We start from the raw sequence: 17,563 nt of genomic DNA, 5'->3' as shown, positions 1-17,563 counted from the left end.
CGCGGCTTTCTAGCTCGAAGCGGAAGAATCTGAGCAGGGAATGCAGTGGCGTCAGCTGTGAGCTGTCCGACGACGATGTCGTTGAACCTGAATCGTCGACCACCGCCGGCGTCGCTTCCACTTGGTTCTCAGCATGTGAACGATGATAGTCCAAGATCAATTCTTTCGGGAGAGCGCGGAGAAGGACAGGATAGAGCATCGCCTGTTAGCCATCGTCCTCGATGTCCAGAGCCTTCAGCCCCCGCATGTGAACCTGTATCTCATCGTAAAGCCCTCTCAAGGCTCGCACATTCCTTGCAGAGAACACCGGTTTCACGTCGATTAGGCCCTGCATATGATCCTGGACCAACGCTTCAGGGTTTCCGAATCGTTGTGGCAAGATGTCGACCGCGTCGCTGTAGCAATCACCTGATGCCTGCAGTCCGGCAATTGCCGTCACGGCCTCTCCGGTCAGCAGCGTCTTCAAGTAATTCAGGCGGTCGATGTTAGAAAGTTCCGTATTTTTGTGGACTGCCACCTCGAATTGTTCCCAGAATGGCTGCCAGTTTTTCCTTTTGCCATCGAATTTTGTTAGTTCTAGTTTTGGTAATTTGATTCTCTGAGCCGCGGAAGCGCTACCAACGGTAGCTTGAAATCGGATTTCCTTGTCTTTGCTTGCTTGTTCAGTTTGCTCTTTCTTCAGGTTTAGTCGGCAAATGCAAGTAGCAACCTTGTCACCATACTCGATGACTTGCTCGAATTCAGCCTCCGCTTCGTCATCTTTGACATTTGGCTCGATTGCCGCATCTACGTCGTTGAGTTGTTGTTTGACTAATCGTAGACGTTCAAGAAGCACGCTCACCTTTTCGTTGGTGGGTGCTTCCTCGGCAGCGAGGATGTCGTCCGTTTCTTTAGTCAGCCGTGTAGCTTGGCTTCTGACGGCCTTCCTCTTTTTCTTCAGAACATCCATGTTGATGTCGTTGGCACGTTGAGTCGTTGGGTCCGGTCGATGTCCCCGTTTAATCCGTTCCCGGGTTTCGGCACCAAAGTTTTGTTGTAGAAAACTAACTGATTTAGCTTTCGTTTCCAATGACAGTAGACTGTTATCGTTTATGTAACTTCGTTTATTGCAAGAAACAAGAAACAATCAAACTGTTCGTTAGGAGGGGAGCAAGAGCTCGAAAAGTTACATGCTCATCGTTGGGGCTCCCCGCTCGTTCTGCCCTTTTCCCTTGCCCCTCCAGACGGAGGCGCTCTCTGCTGGTCTCAACCTTTGGCCCTCTCCCTCGGGTTCCCAGAGTCCCGTCGCCCGAGGGGAGCCGCCGCCGGCCATAAACAAGCGAGAGGTGTCTGGGTTTCGTCTCATGAAGCGTATTTGAGAAAATCACATACAAAGGACACACAGGTTAAACACGTAAAGAAAACGAAGTTTCAACAGGTCTCTCGTAATGCGGGCGCGAGGCGGGGCCTCGTCGTGCGGTGTCCAGGACTAAGGATGCCGAGCATGTAGCGGGGTCTTCTGACTCCCGAAATCTCTTTTTGAGTCTTAAAAAGTCTTTCACCACCAGCACCACAACCTCAAAGCGCAGTTGAAGTGTCCCGATAACCCAAGGGGCCAGTTATCCACCTTTCCTTTCTTCAAAATAAACGAAGTCTCAAGCTTCCGCTGGTTTTGAGAAAAGCGAAGACGCACAACTGCTGCGATTATTAGGTGGATGCCGAAGCCTACTCGCAGCCCGATTGAGACGCGTCCACTGAACCAATGAGCCAGTTACACTTGCCACAGCCACACATCGCCGAAACTCGGGGCAGGCGACTAGAAGCACTTTAGCAGTAAAAAAAAAGAATGTACCGTGGAGCGGACGCTAGGAGCTCCTTAATGAAATTTAGTCGCTACATGTTAATGCTAAGATTGAAATAGTAACTAGGACAGTATCCGGGCCAGATGCAGAAATTTAGCGAGAATGCTACAGGACAGCAGCACGCTGCCCACTGAATGACAAGAGTGTCTTGTCCTCTAGGAGGAGAAAGAAATATCAGGTATTCGTATCAGCGTGAATGAAGTGCTGGCCTCAATATGCACTGCGAAACAGAGTGCATAGCTGGCCTCTTCTTCAAGCTCATCGCTTACCGGAGTTCTTCACAAGGCCGAAGGTATCTCGGAAAAATGGCCATAAGCGCAGAACGAGGCCGAGGCAGTTCCAGCCCTGTGGAAAGGAGGCTTCTATAATTCTTCTGGTATTCGTTTGAATTCTACCCTTGCATTTGTAGTAAGCGGTTTTTATTAAAATAATAATAACCACTTACTACTACAAGATAATAATAACCACTTACTACTACATATGAAAGAGTAGAATTCAAATGACGATGATTATTAGCTAAAGATTTTTCTTATTTTTTTAATTGGCTTTTGGGGAAAAAGAAATGGCGCAGAATCTGTCTAATTTATCGTTGGACACCTGAACCGCGCCGTAAGGGAAGGGTAAAGAAGGGAGTGAAAGAAGAAAGGAAGAGAGAGGTGCCGTAGTGGAGGCGCTAACGATATCGCAGAAACAATTGTCAGTGCAGGAACGTTTTAAGAGCGTGAGCTCTTACTACTACTCGCATTCGAAAGCTCTCACTACTCGCATTCCGTCCGTGATTTCAAGATGGCGGCAGGTCATGGGATTAACTTGCTGTAGCAGCGTGCAAAATGTGACACCCCTCCCAATCACGGGACCGCGTGCGTGCTGTCGTCGGGCAGGCGCGGCGGCCGGTTTACTCCCTTCATATTTTTATTTTTTATTGTTTTAATTGCAAACCGGGTCGTTTCCAAACTCTCATCTGTACAGTAAATGGCATCCAAAACTCTATAATCCTATATGTACACACTGCAATAGCATTGCAGATCTAGTCCACATGGTCTGGACCTGCCCTTTCTATAACAACCCAAATACAAATGTACAATCCTGGGAGAGCTTATTGCTCAACCACGAAGCAGAACAACAAGTCATCGGTCTCGCCCTAACCGCCGCCGAGTCCCAAGGGACTCCGGCCGACGGTTAGGGGAATGAATGGGGGTTTAGGCTCTAGCCTTCTCCCCCGTCATTTTTGACAGGTGCAAATTAAAGGTATATCTCTCTCTCTCCGTCTCTCTCTTATTGTTTCATTGTCATTCCATTCATTCATTTCAGGTTTGAAGACATCATTTGATTAACAGGTGAGGCTTGCAACAGAGAAATAAAGAACTGGTTGGAGCAACAGATATCGCAGGTGCAGACTGAATCTCCGCGATGTCATTCACTGGGTGACTTCAACGTGGTCGTAGTATTCCCGAGTACGTTACCAAAATTTTGAGCAACCATTCGTTGTACAACATTCCTTGCGTGTCATAACATTTCTCTGTATATGTATCTTAAATGTTTTAGTCAAGTTGGAGGCTAGCTTGTGAGAGGGGTTCGGACCAATTACATACGCACCTTCAATTGCATGCTTTCTGAGACTTGCGACGGTTACGGACCGATGACATGTGAACCTTTTGTTGCACGCTTTAAGACGCGGTTGAGGTGTCCACCGAAATGTCGAGATCTGAGAGCTACTGTGTACTTTAATTTAAACCCGCCGCGGTGGCTCAGTGGCTAGGGAGCTCGGCTACTGATCCGGAGTTCCCGGGTTCAAACCCGACCGCGGCGGCTGCGTTTTTATGGAGGCAAAATGCTAAGGCGCCAGTGTGCTGTGCGATGTCAGTGCACGTTAAAGATCTCCAGGTGGTCGAAATTATTTCGGATCTTCCACTACGGCCACCCGCCGCGGTGGCTCAGTGGTTAGGGCGCTCGACTACTGATCCGGAGTTCCCGGGTTCGAACCCGACCGCGGCGGCTGCGTTTTTATGGAGGAAAAACGCTAAGGCGCCCGTGTGCTGTGCGATGTCAGTGCACGGTAAAGATCCCCAGGTGGTCGAAATTATTCCGGAGCCCTCCACTACGGCACCTCTTCTTCCTTTCTTCTTTCACTCCCTCCTTTATCCCTTCCCTTACGGCGCGGTTCAGGTGTCCAACAATATTTGAGACAGATACTGCGCCATTTCCTTTCCCCAAAAACCAATTATTATATTATTACGGCCCCTCTCTCTTCCTTTCTTCTTGCACTCCCTCCTTTATCCCTTCCCGTACGGCGCGGCTCAGGTGTCCAACGATATATGAGACAGATACCGCGGCATTATATTTCCCCAAAAAAACAATTATTATTATTACTATTACTTTAATTTAATAATAATAATTGGTTTTTAAGGAAAGGGAATGGCGCAGTATATCGTTGGACACCTGAACCGCGCCGTAAGGGTAGGGATAAAGGAGGGAGCGAAAGAAGGAAGAAAGAGGTGCCGTAGTGGAGGGCTCCGGAATAATTTCGACCACCTGGGGATCTTTAACGGGCACTGACATCGCACAGCACACGGGCGTCTTACCGTTTCGCCTCCACTTTAATTTCCTCACAACATGTTTTCGCATTCCTTCACGTTAGTAATTGGTTTCGGGGGAAAAGAAATGGCGCAGTATCTGTCTCATATATCGGCGGACACCTGAACCGCGCCGTAAAGGAAGGGATAAAGGAGAGAGTGAAAAGAAGAAAGGAAGAAAGAGGTGCCGTAGTGGAGGACTCCGGAATAATTTCGACCACCTGCGGATCTTTAACGTGCCCTGACATCGCACAGCACACGGGTAGTAGTAGTAAGTGGTTTTTATTAAAATAATAATAAAGGAAGGGAAAGATTTTTGCTAGCCCCGGCCTCTGAAATCGATACTGAAGCACCTGAGGTGGGGCAGCGGAAATAAAGGATAGCAGGCAGAATGGAGAAATTAAATGAAAGATGTGAGGGGACAGGTAGAGGGGATAGGGGGAGAGGTAATATACATAAAATATTTACATAATAAGAAATTTTGCGTTTCGCCTCCATCGAAACGCGGCCGCCGTGGCCGGATTCGAACCTTAATAATAATTGGTTTTTGGAGAAAGCAAATGACGTAGTATCTGTCTCATATATCGTTGGACACCTGAACCGCGCCGTAGGGAAGGGATAAAGGAGGGAGTGAAATATGTGACAGTTACTGCGTCCTTTCCTTTCCAGAAAACCAATGTTCAAGGTTCTAATCCAAACCCGCCGCGGTTGCTCAGTGGTTAGGGCGCTCAGCTACTGATACGGAGTTCCGGGTTTGAACCCGACCGCGGCGGCTGCGTTTTTACGGAGGCGAAACGCTAAGATGCCCTTGTGCTGTGCGATGCCAGTGCACGTTAAAGATCCCCAGGTTTTCGAAATTATTCCGGAGCCCTCCACTACGGCATCTCTTCCTTTCTTCTTTCAATCCCTCCTATATCCCTTCCCTTACGGCGCGGTTCATGTCGCCGCGTTGGCTCAGTGGTTATGGCGCTCGGCTGCTGGCACGAAAGACGCGGGTTCGATCCCGGCCGCGGCGGTTGAATTTCGATGGAGGCGAAATTCTATAGGCTCGTGTACTGTGCAATGTCAGTGCACGTTAAAGAACCCCAGGTGGTCGAAATTTCCGGAGCCCTCCACTACGGCGTCACTCATAGCCTGAGTTGCTTTGGGACGTTAAACCCCCATAAATTATAAACCGGTGCGGTTCAGGTGTCGGCCGATATATGAGACAGATACTGCGCCATTTCCTTTCCCCGAAAACCAATTATTATTATTATTTCAATTCATTTTTGTCTCATTGCTTCCAGGAGGAGGAGGTAAACTTAGAGTTCTTAGGCAGGGGTTGGGATGGTGTTCCCCTGCCCGCGGTGGGCTCCTCGTGTAGGCCGGACGCCAGGTGGCCGACCGACGATGTCGCTCGGCGACCTCTCCGGCCTGCTCCGTGACTCGGAGTTAAACGTTGAACCTCCGGGTGCTCCGAGTGCGAGATAAACAGCGTGGCCTCCCACTGCGATTGTGTAGAGAGCTGCACTCTGCGATGACTTGTCTTGATTGCATGAGTATAGGATATACATATGCATGGTGCGTCATGCCTTTTGGTGCCCGCAGAAAATCATCAAACCGAAAAAAATGATAGCATCACGGCTGCATCTGAAGTCCCCAATCATACATACCACATCCCACACATAGAACCGAAACATCGTCACCATCAGCCTGACTACACCCACTGCAGGGCAAATGCCTCTCTTATGTCTCTCCAATTAACCCTGTCAATTGCCAGCTGCACCCACCCTATGCCTGCAAACTTCCTAATCTCCTCCGTCAACCTAACCTTCTTCCGTCCCTTGCTACGCTTGCCTTTCCTTGGAATCAATTCCGTTAGATGCAAACTCAATATTCGCACGCCACTTGGGGTGATTATTGAAGCCAATTTAAAAATGACCTTCTTCTGATAAGGTCTTCATCTTGAACAAGGTGAAATATCTTTACTGATCGGCGTCTCTGGTTTGTTTCAAATGCACTTTACCCACCGTGCCAGACTCTGTTACCACGCCAGATTCTGTAACACTATCAGCTCCGTCATGCACTTCGGAAGTCCTGCAGACAAGTTACGTAGTGAAGAACTACGTCATATTATTAGGCTGTCACATGCTGTATACGAGCTCTCAGGGGGAAAGACCGGAGCCCCTTCCTACCAGTATATACCGTTGTACCCTTTCAAGCACCAGGAAGACCCCGAAACTCTAAGCACGCTTTACTTACCACACCTGATAGCTAATAGTCATATAGCCTGCTATTTCACTCATTATGGTTCGCATGAATAACCATTCCTACTAGCTAATATGCACACTGTCTTGTGTTAGGCATATTATGGCTGCAGCATCCGCTGCGCAACCAACCGCTCCACCACTACTACTCGAGATATATATGTCAAAAGTTTACGGGATGCGTGTTCGCGAAAGAAGCTTTTTATTGTAGCTATGCCTGGAAACCGAAACGTTTGGTATTGTTAGCAACGGATAGAGCATGCACGTGCACTCGCACCTTGATGCTTTTGAAGCGACTGGATTCCTTGACGGCACTACAAAAAAATTTTTTCGCGCACTCGCCTCTTGTACATATTCAAGGACAGAGAAGAGCCCTACAGACCATGTTTAAAGGTAGGCAGTATGTATTCTACAGAGACCGCGGAATACGAGAATGGCAAGCGTTACGGCGCGGCAGTTTCGCGGGAGAGAGGAGGACCAGTCTCGTCTGCAGAACCGGACGAGACGGACCGAGGCGGAGGAGGTGGCCATTGCGCTGGCCCTGACCCAACGTCGGGCCAAGACAGTAGACCCGCCGCGGTGGCTCAGTGGTTAGGGCGCTCTGCTACTGATCCGGAGTTCCCGGGTTCGAACCCGACCGCGGCGGCTGCGTTTATATGGAGGAAAAACGCTAAGGCGCCCGTGTGCTGTGCGATGCAAGCGCACGTTAAAGATCCCCAGGTGGTCGAAATTATTCCGGAGCCCTCCACTAGGGCACCTCTCTCTTCCTTTCTTCTTTCACTCCCTCCTTTATCCCTTCCCATACGGCGCGGTTCAGGTGTCCGCCGATATATGAGACAGATACTGCGTCATTTCCTTTCCCCCAAAACCAATTATTATTATTATTATTATTATTATTAAGACAATCGTCAGCGATTCTAAATCGGCAATCAAAAATTGCGACGCGGGCAGAATATCCGCGGCAGCGGTAAAAGTTCTCGCAGTCGGCCAAGCTCGGGCAGAGCAGGTCGCGATGGTTTGGACGCCGGCGCATCAAGGTTAACTGTGCAAGGAGAACGCGCACACGCTGGCCCGAGGTCGCATTTCCCAGAATCCCAGCGGTGTCTTGTGCGAGGAGCACATACATATCGGTGAAGAGCTTAATACGTATCAGGAGATCCTTAATCATACCGGTTCGAACGCCAATCGAACCGAAGTGCACACAAGAAATTTTCTGAGAGAGAAGAGGTAGCGTGGAGGAAACTGCAGACGGGAGTCTTTCCGAATCCGCAGCTTTTAAGCAAAGGGCACCCCAAGATGTTCGGCCCTCGGTGCAAGAAATGCGATAGAATTGCGGGCTTGGTCCACATGGTCTGGACATGCCCTTGCTTTGGAGAGCCTAACAGAAGTGTAGATTCCTGGATGGCACTGCTACTCAGCCGAGAATAAATTGAACAGCGTCAAGTCATCGGTCTGGCTATGGCTGCCGCCGCGATCCAAAAGATCACGGCCGACGGCTAGGGAGGGGGGGGGGGGGGGCATGATTGGGAATTGACTCCCCGTCAAATTCTGTGACGGGTGCCAATAAAGCTACCTCGTGGGTGCGCACTAGCGCCTCGTAAATTTTTTATCGCGATTAAAGTACGTATTCAGGATCAAGAAATTGAGACTGGATTCAACGGTTAATGTATTTTTTGCTGTAACGCAGCTCCTGCAAACGTGAAGAACACTCGTCCACAGCAGTCATGCGGCGCATAGAGCGGTGTATAAGACGAAAACCGGTGAAGGCCTACGCTGTGTTCTTCTGCACTTCATCGATGATGCTCTCCATGACGTCCGTTGTGGTGGCCGTTCCACCCAGGTCCCTAGTGTGCACCTTGCGCTTGTTGATGGTGGTGCGGATGGCGTCCCGGATGGTGTACGCGTGCTCCATGAGGCCCAGGTGCTTGAGCATGTCCACTGCGGCGTACAGCGTCGCTACCGGGTTGGCCAAGTTCTTGCCGACCAGAGGCGTACCCGTGTTGCGCGTGGCCGTCTCGAAGACTGCATACTCGTCGCCGTAGTTGCGACCGGAAGTGACCCCGGCGCCACCCACCAGGCCGCAGGTCAGGTTGACCACGATATTGCCGTACAGGTTGGGCACCAGCACCACGTCGAACTGGCGTGGGTTGGAGACCAGCTGCATGGAGCAGTTGTCGACGATCATGTCGTTCATCTCGATGTCTGGGTATGCGGACGCCACCTCACGGCAGGTTTCCAGGAAGAGGCCATCAGAGAGCTTCATGATGTTCGCTTTGTGAACTACGGTGACTTTCTTGCGCCGATGGGTGCGCGCGTACTCAAAGGCGTAGCGCGCTATCTGCTGGCTTTTGGCGTACGTGATGATCTTGAGGCTCTGCACGACCCCCTGGGTGACCTGCGTGCAGTTCGGAGAATTCAAAGTTGGAGACAGCATTTACTAGTTGGAGGCACGGTGCGCGCTTTACTGACCCATGAACAATGACGGTAGTTTAAAACTAACAAGTAGATAGAACTCTCAATCCGTGCTATGTTTGGTGAATAGCATAACTCTTGTCAAGAGGACCGGCAACTTAATATCAGGGCAGAAATTTTCTGGTAGCACCACAACTTTTAATGCCCAACAAGCTCCACTCTACAGCTGTTTCTCTCGAAACAGCGTGAAGGGTTTCTACTAAGGACTGCTCGATCAGTGCATATGCCCGTCTTCTTGTATATCGAAGCTCTTGATCGGCAAAGGCTATAATCATTGCGCGAAGGAAATTTACGAAGCGGAAGGAAGCGTGGGCCCAGCCGCCAAAGGGCAAATACACCTTAAGAGTAGCGGACAGACCCGTGCACCCTCACTTGCGCCTCCAAAGGCAAAGCCGCTAAAAGCCTCTGATTGAAGCCAAGCGGAAGGTTTAGTGCACCGTAACTACTGCTTTGACCAAGATTTGAAAACACAACGCGTCATTTCACAAGTATTGAATGCACTTGACTCACGTCAAGTACTGCACTTCAATTTGGGCCTATCATCTCTTTAACACAAATAGGCTCACTGAAGAGCGAAAAATCGTAATGAAACGTGACGAACACAATGTCCATAACAGCGCACTGAGGGCAGACTGATGCAATCCTGTATCCAACAGTCCAGCAAACTGCATTGCCGGACTGCGCGGATCTGGGAAGCTATACGCTACTCCGCTGTTCGCTGCCATTCGCTGATCACGGAGTAGCATAGCAGTAGTAGTGGTTTATTGAAAATAATGATAGAAAGGAAAGAAAAGATTTTTGCTAGCCCCGGCATCTGCCATCGCTGCGGGAAGCACCTGAGCTGCAGCAGCGGAAATAGAGGGATTGCAGGCATACTAGAGAAATGAAATGAAAGAGGTGAGGGGAGAGGAAGAGAGGATCGAGTTGGAGATAGGTACTACATATATATATACATATATATATATATATATATATATATATATATATATATATATATATATATATATATATATATATATATATATATATATATGAAAGGAGCCAACAGTCACCGAAACCAAGGTGCATAGGGGAACGTTAATTTTCTTTTAATGATTTATGCACACATATACACACAAGTATTCTGTTTACAAATCAGCATATGTACAGGTCCGGCGCGTGGGATGTCCGTAATCGAAAAGGATGACGCAGCCTTTCGGTATTTACATCGCGGGCTTCAGTCGATTGGCGGGAAAATCTCTAAGTCTATAGTTTGAGCGGCAATAAACGTGCTTTTGGAGGTATACAACGGTTGACACGGCCAGAAAGATCCAGATTTTCCTTTTTTGCTCTGACAAAAGACAAGTCTAGTTCTCCTCAGTGCCCCTTGAATATCTCACAAGACATTTTCACGTGGTGGTCACATAGTGGGATGCACAATAGTAGGGAAAGCTTCACCGCAGAACGTCGCTTCAGCTTGCTTGTTGAGGTTTTCCACGGCCCAATGAAATTATGAATCCTTTTATCATTGGTCTACGACGCTTGATTCATTCATTTTGAGTTACGTGAGGTCATTTCATTTCACCTAAGTTCTCATGGAACATTTCGGTCAGTGGTCGGCCCCTTTAAAAGAAAACGTTGTTCCAAGCTACTCCAGTCGCTACCCGCTATAGTGCTCCCATAGTTGGAATAAAGTAGGGTCACACAGCTGCAGGGTGCGACTTTCGTTAAAAAAATAGAGGGGACACTAAAGCTCCGCCGTAACGGTATGACGCGATAGCGTATTGGGTTAATTCTCATACATGAAGAAGGCAATTCTTTACTGTACATTCATGGATCCCTGAGAGTCCTCACACCACTCCTAGCTGGCGCAGTGTTGCAATGGTAAGCCATGCGCCACTGCCCTGCGTTGACAGGTGCTCCTAGCGGGGTGTCTTGTGCGGCCCCGGCTGCTCGCCCCGAGCGACCAATCGTCAATGTAGCTGCCATCTGCCACGGTTGTCAGGTTGCGCGCTATCCGGTGGGCAGGTTGTGATTACACCGCAAGGCCACGTGACCTGGGTGGCTCACCTTCCCCCTAGGTTCCTCTATGGACCACCTGCCATATGCTCCCTGGGGACCACCTGACACAACCTAATTGTTGTGTTCAAACATTGCGCCATGCATGATTTTTAACGTTGGCTAAAAGTAGTTGTGACACCTGATATAATGTAGAGGAACACCCCCACAGTTGACGCTATCAGAATAGTTCCTGCTCCCCGTATGAGGCGCCAAAGTGCGGCAAGTACAGATAAAAAGAGGCTAAACAAGGGATGTAGTCAGGGCATAGTTAAAAAGGTGGTGACGCCACCGGTATTTAGCAGTGCATGGGCACCAACCTCGTGCTCCAGGCAGCTGTACTCCCCCTCGGTGTTCTGGCGGATGATGACCACGTCCACGTCCGGGTGGCGCGTCTTGATCGCCGGGTGGTTCCGGCAGTGCACCACGTTGACGTACAGGCCGAGTCGGTTCCGCAGCACCAGGTTGCGCGGCTCCACGTGCGGGCTGTACGAGCGGGTCTCCACGTTGCCCTTGATGGCCACGCCCGAGCGCCGGATCGACGTGATGGCGTAGTCCATAGAGGAGGCCTCCTCAGCGTCCGCCTCCACGGTGACCTTCTCGAAGTCAACCGGCACCTGCGAGAACAAACGCGACAGGATGGCCGCGGTGCTGTTAAGTTGCAGGAGTTATCAGCCTTGCAATAAAAATAATAATAATAATAATAATTGGTTTTGGGGGAAAGGAAATGGCACAGTATCTGTCTCATATATCGTTGGACACCTGAACCGCGCCGTAAGGGAACGTATAAAGGAGGGAGTGAAAGAAGAAAGGACGAAAGAGGTGCCGTAGTGGAGGGCTCCGGTATAATTTCGACCAGTTGGGGACCTTTAACGTGCACTGACATCGCACAGCACACGGGCTAAGGCGCCCGTGTGCTGTGTGATGTCAGTGCACGTTAAAGAGTTCCGTCTCGTCTTCAGTCTCGAGTTCCTCCCCCTCTGCCTCCTATGCTTAAGAAAACTGCGCTGTCGATGACACCCACGGACCGGATTGAAAATTGGTTTTTGGGGAAAGGAAATGGCGCAGTATGTCTCACATATCTGCGGACACCTGAATCGCGCCGTAAGGTAAGGCATAAAGGGGGGACTAAGAGAAGAAATGAAGAAAAAGGTGCGCAGTGGAGGGCTCCGGAATAATTTCGACCACCTGGAGATCTTAAACGTGGACTGACATGGCACAGAACACGGGCGCTTATTTCTGCTGTTTTGGGCCATCATCAGATATTGGCTGTATACCCAGGAGTCTTCTCTGTTAACCTCGCCCACTGATAATCTATGGCCGGTGGTCCTCAGTCCAGGAAAATTCGTCCTGACAGGTGTTCGAGTCCGGAACCTCCGCTTCACCGGAGCAGTCGATCTACCAACATGCATCCCCGCCAGGTAATAAGACGGCCCACGAGTTCGCCCGAGGCTTTTCCTTCCGGGCGGAGCCGCGCGAGGTGGTCTTCACAGAGAGGGATCACATGGTGGCATACAGAGAAATTACACACAGCTTACTATCGTTAGCAACGAGCTAGACTTCCTCCAGCGTATAGAACCTTGAACAGATACCGAGCCATAAACTGACGCCAGTTACAAACTTACACCTTTCCAAACCCGGCCCTCTTGGGTCTTATGTACACAGGGCAATTTTCAGACAAATGTGCAAACTGAGAACATAGGGTCACCTTGGACCACATACTATGGGAATGTCATAATGCCCCCCGGGAGGGACGAGGTATAAAGACGAAAGACCAATGGGAGACCTTACTACTGAGCTCCGACCCGGTGACTCAGCTAAAACTCGTCCGACTGGACGAAGCCGCCGCCAAGAGCCAAGACCTTTCGGCCGTCGTCTAGGAGCCCTCTAGCTACCCTCTTTCCGCTGGACATTAAAGGTTTTTCTATTCTATCTACCAACTGAGCTAAGCGGGACAGTTAGCTTATGGTACGGCGAGAGCGAATTGATCAGTAACTCGAAGTGGGAACAGTGTTGGTCAAATGTTTCGGGGAATACCCCAAGGTTGAGTAAAATTTGTAATAAGGGAGCACATTACTCATACGCATCCACCCAAGCGCAGCCATAAGGCTATGAAGGTAAGAAATAGTTTAGCTGCCCAGACGCCTCCAGGTGCGTGATCTGAGAGAAGATATAGCAGAAAACGCTGATCTGTAGTAAGTTCCAAATCGAGTCCTTTCGCAACAGCTTCTGAGAGGCACTACAAAAACCATGCGTCCACTATAGAACTAACGAGAGCACGGCGGACTGAATCGGCGATCACTTGGATCTTGTACGCGTTGGTGATGTGTTGCACAACGGTGATATGCAATCAGCGTAAAGGACACGCGAGTATGATAGCCCTGATGGAAAAAAAAACAACAAATACCAGTTTCAGTGGAAGAAGTACACGTTGGAACCATGATGAGTCCGAGGCAGCAGTATTGGCGCTATTAAAGTAGAAATCAAATGGATTGCATCAGGCTCCTTCTAGAACAATATTTCAGACGCTTGTTCCAGCTTCCTATCTCTCTTCTCGGTTGATGTTCACAATGGGTTATCAGACACAATTACTAGCACTCTGTAGTCGACAGGGCCCTCCTCTTTTACCCATGTTTAAGCTAAGAGCAACGTCACAATGCTGTGTAAAACCAGCCTACTAATCCCTTTTTAATTGGTATTTAGGTACCGGAAACGCGTCCTTCGTAGAATTAATGCTTGCGACCCTCTTTCTCGGGACGCGCCGAAAATGCACCGCTCACCTTTCCGTGGAAGAAGACGTTCTCAACGTGGTTCATCATTTCGGGCCCGATGCCATGGCCGGGTAGCATGGTCACGAAATAGCGGCCCCCGTACTTGGTCGTCTTGTAGGAACGCCTCCACTGGAGCGATGGCGATGACCACCGCCCCAGCTGCTCCGGGTCGCTACGAACGACGCTGCGGACGAGAAGAAGCCTTCGGTAGGTCGTCGCCGCCGCTGTCTTCAACCAGGACGCCGCCGCCATCTTTCTTGGCCTACACCTTTTCTTTGTCGTCGTCGTCTGCCTTCCGCCGCGTTCCTCTATAACTGCGGTTAAAGAATTTCCAAATGGAATTCTGGACCGGATGCCTTGTTCTAAAACGCAAACAGCGTTCCTGCACCGTGACGAACACGACGAACACGCAAGTGTTCGTCACGGTGCGTCTACAGTGAAAGCGTCTCCAGTGAAAAATTGAAAATTGTTTTTTTGGGAAAGGAAATGGCGCAGCATCAGTCTTACATAATAATATTAATAATAGTAATAATAATAATAATATTAATAATAATAATAATGATAATAATAATTGGTTTTGGGGGAAAGGAAATGGCGCAGAATCTATCGGCTGACACCTGAACCGCGCTGTAATTGAAGGGATAAGAGAGGGAGTGAGAGAAGAAAGGAAGAAAAGGGTGCCGTAGTGGAGGGCTGCGGAATAAATTTCTTTAACGTGCCAGGGGATATTTAACGTGTACTAACATCGCACAGCACAAGGGCGCCTTAGCGTTTCGCCTCCATGAAAACGCAGCCGCCGCGGTCGGGTTCGAACCCGGGTACTCCGGATCAGTAGCCGAGCTTTTCCTCAACAAACGTGCCCGAATGTTTATCGTCCAGCGTTAAATATAGCCGCATGCTGTTGTTGTTGTTGTTGTTGTTGTTGTTGTTGTTGAGACTGAAGAAAGAATGAAAAGTAACGTGCACGGGCTTGCCCACTGGTTCATGCTGAGCCACAATCGCTGCCACGTGGAGACAGTAGGAGAGTCGAAAGATTTGCGAGAGGAAAGATTGAAAGACAAGACGCGCGTCGCAACAACCGCGCCATCTGAAATGATGACGACGGTTTAGAAACAGATAGCCCCGGTCACAAAGAGCCCTCGCCACATTAGTGAGAGTTCCTAGATCCCAGCCCCGTAGGGCAAGGAAGCCACACTCCTAGCAGCATGCACCGTAACGGTTCCCAAATAAACTGCTTGAACCTACGCGGAACAGGCCGACAAGGCCGGAAAAGTTATACGGAAGGGCACAGAAGATCACACACGCAGGCTAATCTCGCCCTGGGTCGGCTGGCTTCGGTGAACCAGAAATGATTCACGGAAAAGAATACATTGCATATGCAGTGATGTACTGTTATACACACTACACTGCTAAGACCTGCGCATTGCTCTAAACCGGAGTCCGGTCGCTGCGAGTCTAGCCTGCAGCTACCGCAACGCTTGTTCTTCAGCCGCACCCTGCTAAAACGCCCCGCCATCGAAGCGGAGACGCGTGAAACCTGCGCGCCGATACGCACCGCTTCTACGCTGATGATCACGACCTACATGGTGGTTATGCCATTAAGTGCAAAAGCATTTCTAGTCGCACTCTCCGGGTATGTGTGTGAAGCCTCTAAGTATAGCAATTTTAAATGGCTCACTTGGTCAATATAGACCTCTCTCGCGTGAAGACGGTGGCGTCCACGTACAAATTGAGGCAGTTCAGCGCCTTTGCTTTGTTCAAAACCATCGGAACGTTTAGGCCGTTGATTTTGAAGAAAGGAAAGGCACATAACTGTCTCTCTGAGTCGGTGGACACCCCATCACGCTTTGAGGTGGTGGTGGTGTAAAACATTTATTTGCAGTATTTACGAAAAAAATACAGGACGCTTAAGCTCCGTGAACCGTGCGACGCGACAGCGTGTTGCAGCGTTGCCAAGGGGTCCACGGAACGCTATCGCCCGTTCGGCGAGAGGCCTTGCCCGTTGGGCTAAAATTTAAGGAAAAGAAATGACGCCTGTCTCCCATATCTCGGTGGGCAACCGAACCGCGCCGTAAGGGAAAGAATCCACTGAGCCACCCGCCGCGGTGGCTCAGTGGTTAAAGCGCTCGGCTACTGATCCGGTGTACTCGGATTCGAAGCCGACCGCGGCGCAAGCGTTTCGATGGAGCAAAATGCAAAGGCGCACGCGTGCTGTGCCATGTCAGTGCAGGTTAAAGATCCCCAGGTGGTCGGAATTATTCCGGAGCCCTCCACTACAGCACCTCCTTCTTCCTTTCTTCTTTCATTCCCTCCTTTATCCCTTCCATTAAGACGCGGTTCAGGTGTCCACCGATATGTGAGGGAGATACTGCGCCATTTCCTTTCCCAAACAGCCAATTCAATTCAAGGGGAGGAAAATGAAATGAAAATTGGGTTTAAGGAAAGGAAATGAGAGCTGTAGCGCGCGAAAATACATGCGCTTTCTAAAGAATGCAGGCAAAGTAACCCCTCCAGCGCACGTAACTAGTAGAAAAATCAAAATTTTGTCGAGCCACAGCGTCGAGGGTAATCGCGTTTTCGAAATTCCAAAAACTGTAATGATGGTTACTGGTGGCCAGCTGCAAATCTCTAATTGCAACTAGGCGCCTAACTCTAATAGTTAAAAAGTTAATTATTGAAAATTAGTTAACCATCGTACTAGTTACGATTATTCACCGCTTTTCTGGCGTGGGCCAACCTTGGAAATACCATGCCGCAAAAGCCATGATTTTGTCTCAAAAATCCTATTGTTGAAAAATAGTTCAAAACAAGAAATGCAACATCCCCACCTACGACCCTGCAGTGTTTTTAGGCAAATCAAATTCAGAGGCGCAAAGCGAAGGCGATCAAATGTTTAATCGAACTCCACAACCAATGGTGACAAAGATTTCTTCAATCAGATCGAGTGATGGCTTCGGCAATTTTTTGGCCGACATCCTTCGAAATATCATGATAATATCCAAAGCACCTAGATGACTGCTTGAATTGTGGCCTAAACCCAGAATGGGGCCCGATCCAGGAAGGTGGAAGGTGCTCGAATGACTCCTACGCCGCTGTTTGGTAGAGCCCGAGTTGGCCTTGTGCAAGCTAGGGCAGGGCGCACCATTTGTCAGTTTGGCCATACAAATTGGGTAGTGGGTGCAGGCCCAGCAAAATTGGGAAGCTCAAGCCCATTCAGTTCCAGTTCATCATTTACAGAGCAAAGTGGTAAATTTTTATGCATTTTATCAGTCGATTCGGAGCTTGTCAGCTACGCATTAAAACCGTGAGTTCACTTTCAGGTTTAGCTCTACAGAAGCATTGGTGTGGAGTTGTGGCAGCATTGACTCAGGAAACAGGAATCTTATTCTTTGTTTTGCAACAGCCAAAACCTGTCAGAGAGCGTTCAACCATGGCGGCTTCAGCGCACGGAGTAAAAGGAGTCAACCAACGCAAGCAGTGCCCATACCCAGCTACTCTGGACAAAAGGATTTTTGCACGGGAAACCGTTTCTAAACCCAATTTTTTCATATAATCTAAGATTTCACTATAACACTCAATATATTCGCAGATAACCCGACGGCGGTCTTGTAATTTTTTTCTAT

The 17,563-nt window shown here is 49.3% G+C and overlaps 2 protein-coding genes across 2 annotated transcripts; both read right to left on the bottom strand.

The window, feature by feature from the left end:
• Positions 1–205: 205 nt before the first annotated feature.
• LOC144109597 (uncharacterized) lies at positions 206–949 on the bottom strand. The gene has a single exon (XM_077642415.1). The coding sequence runs from the start codon at positions 947–949 to the stop codon at positions 206–208; it is 744 nt and encodes a 247-aa protein (XP_077498541.1).
• Positions 950–8,386: 7,437 nt separating this feature from the next.
• On the bottom strand, positions 8,387–14,251 carry LOC144110126 (isocitrate dehydrogenase [NAD] subunit gamma, mitochondrial-like). Its single transcript, XM_077642954.1, has 3 exons — positions 13,950–14,251; positions 11,490–11,786; positions 8,387–9,055 (listed from the first exon to the last, which is right to left on the bottom strand). Exons 1-3 carry the CDS (start codon positions 14,190–14,192, stop codon positions 8,429–8,431), a joined length of 1,167 nt encoding a protein of 388 aa, XP_077499080.1. The 5' UTR covers positions 14,193–14,251; the 3' UTR covers positions 8,387–8,428.
• Positions 14,252–17,563: the final 3,312 nt, after the last annotated feature.

Source organism: Amblyomma americanum, chromosome 11 (genome assembly GCF_052857255.1).
Source record: "Amblyomma americanum isolate KBUSLIRL-KWMA chromosome 11, ASM5285725v1, whole genome shotgun sequence".
NCBI lineage: Eukaryota > Metazoa > Arthropoda > Arachnida > Ixodida > Ixodidae > Amblyomma > Amblyomma americanum.
Note: the sequence above shows the minus strand (reverse complement) of the source record. Positions and strands in the feature narration are given on the sequence as shown.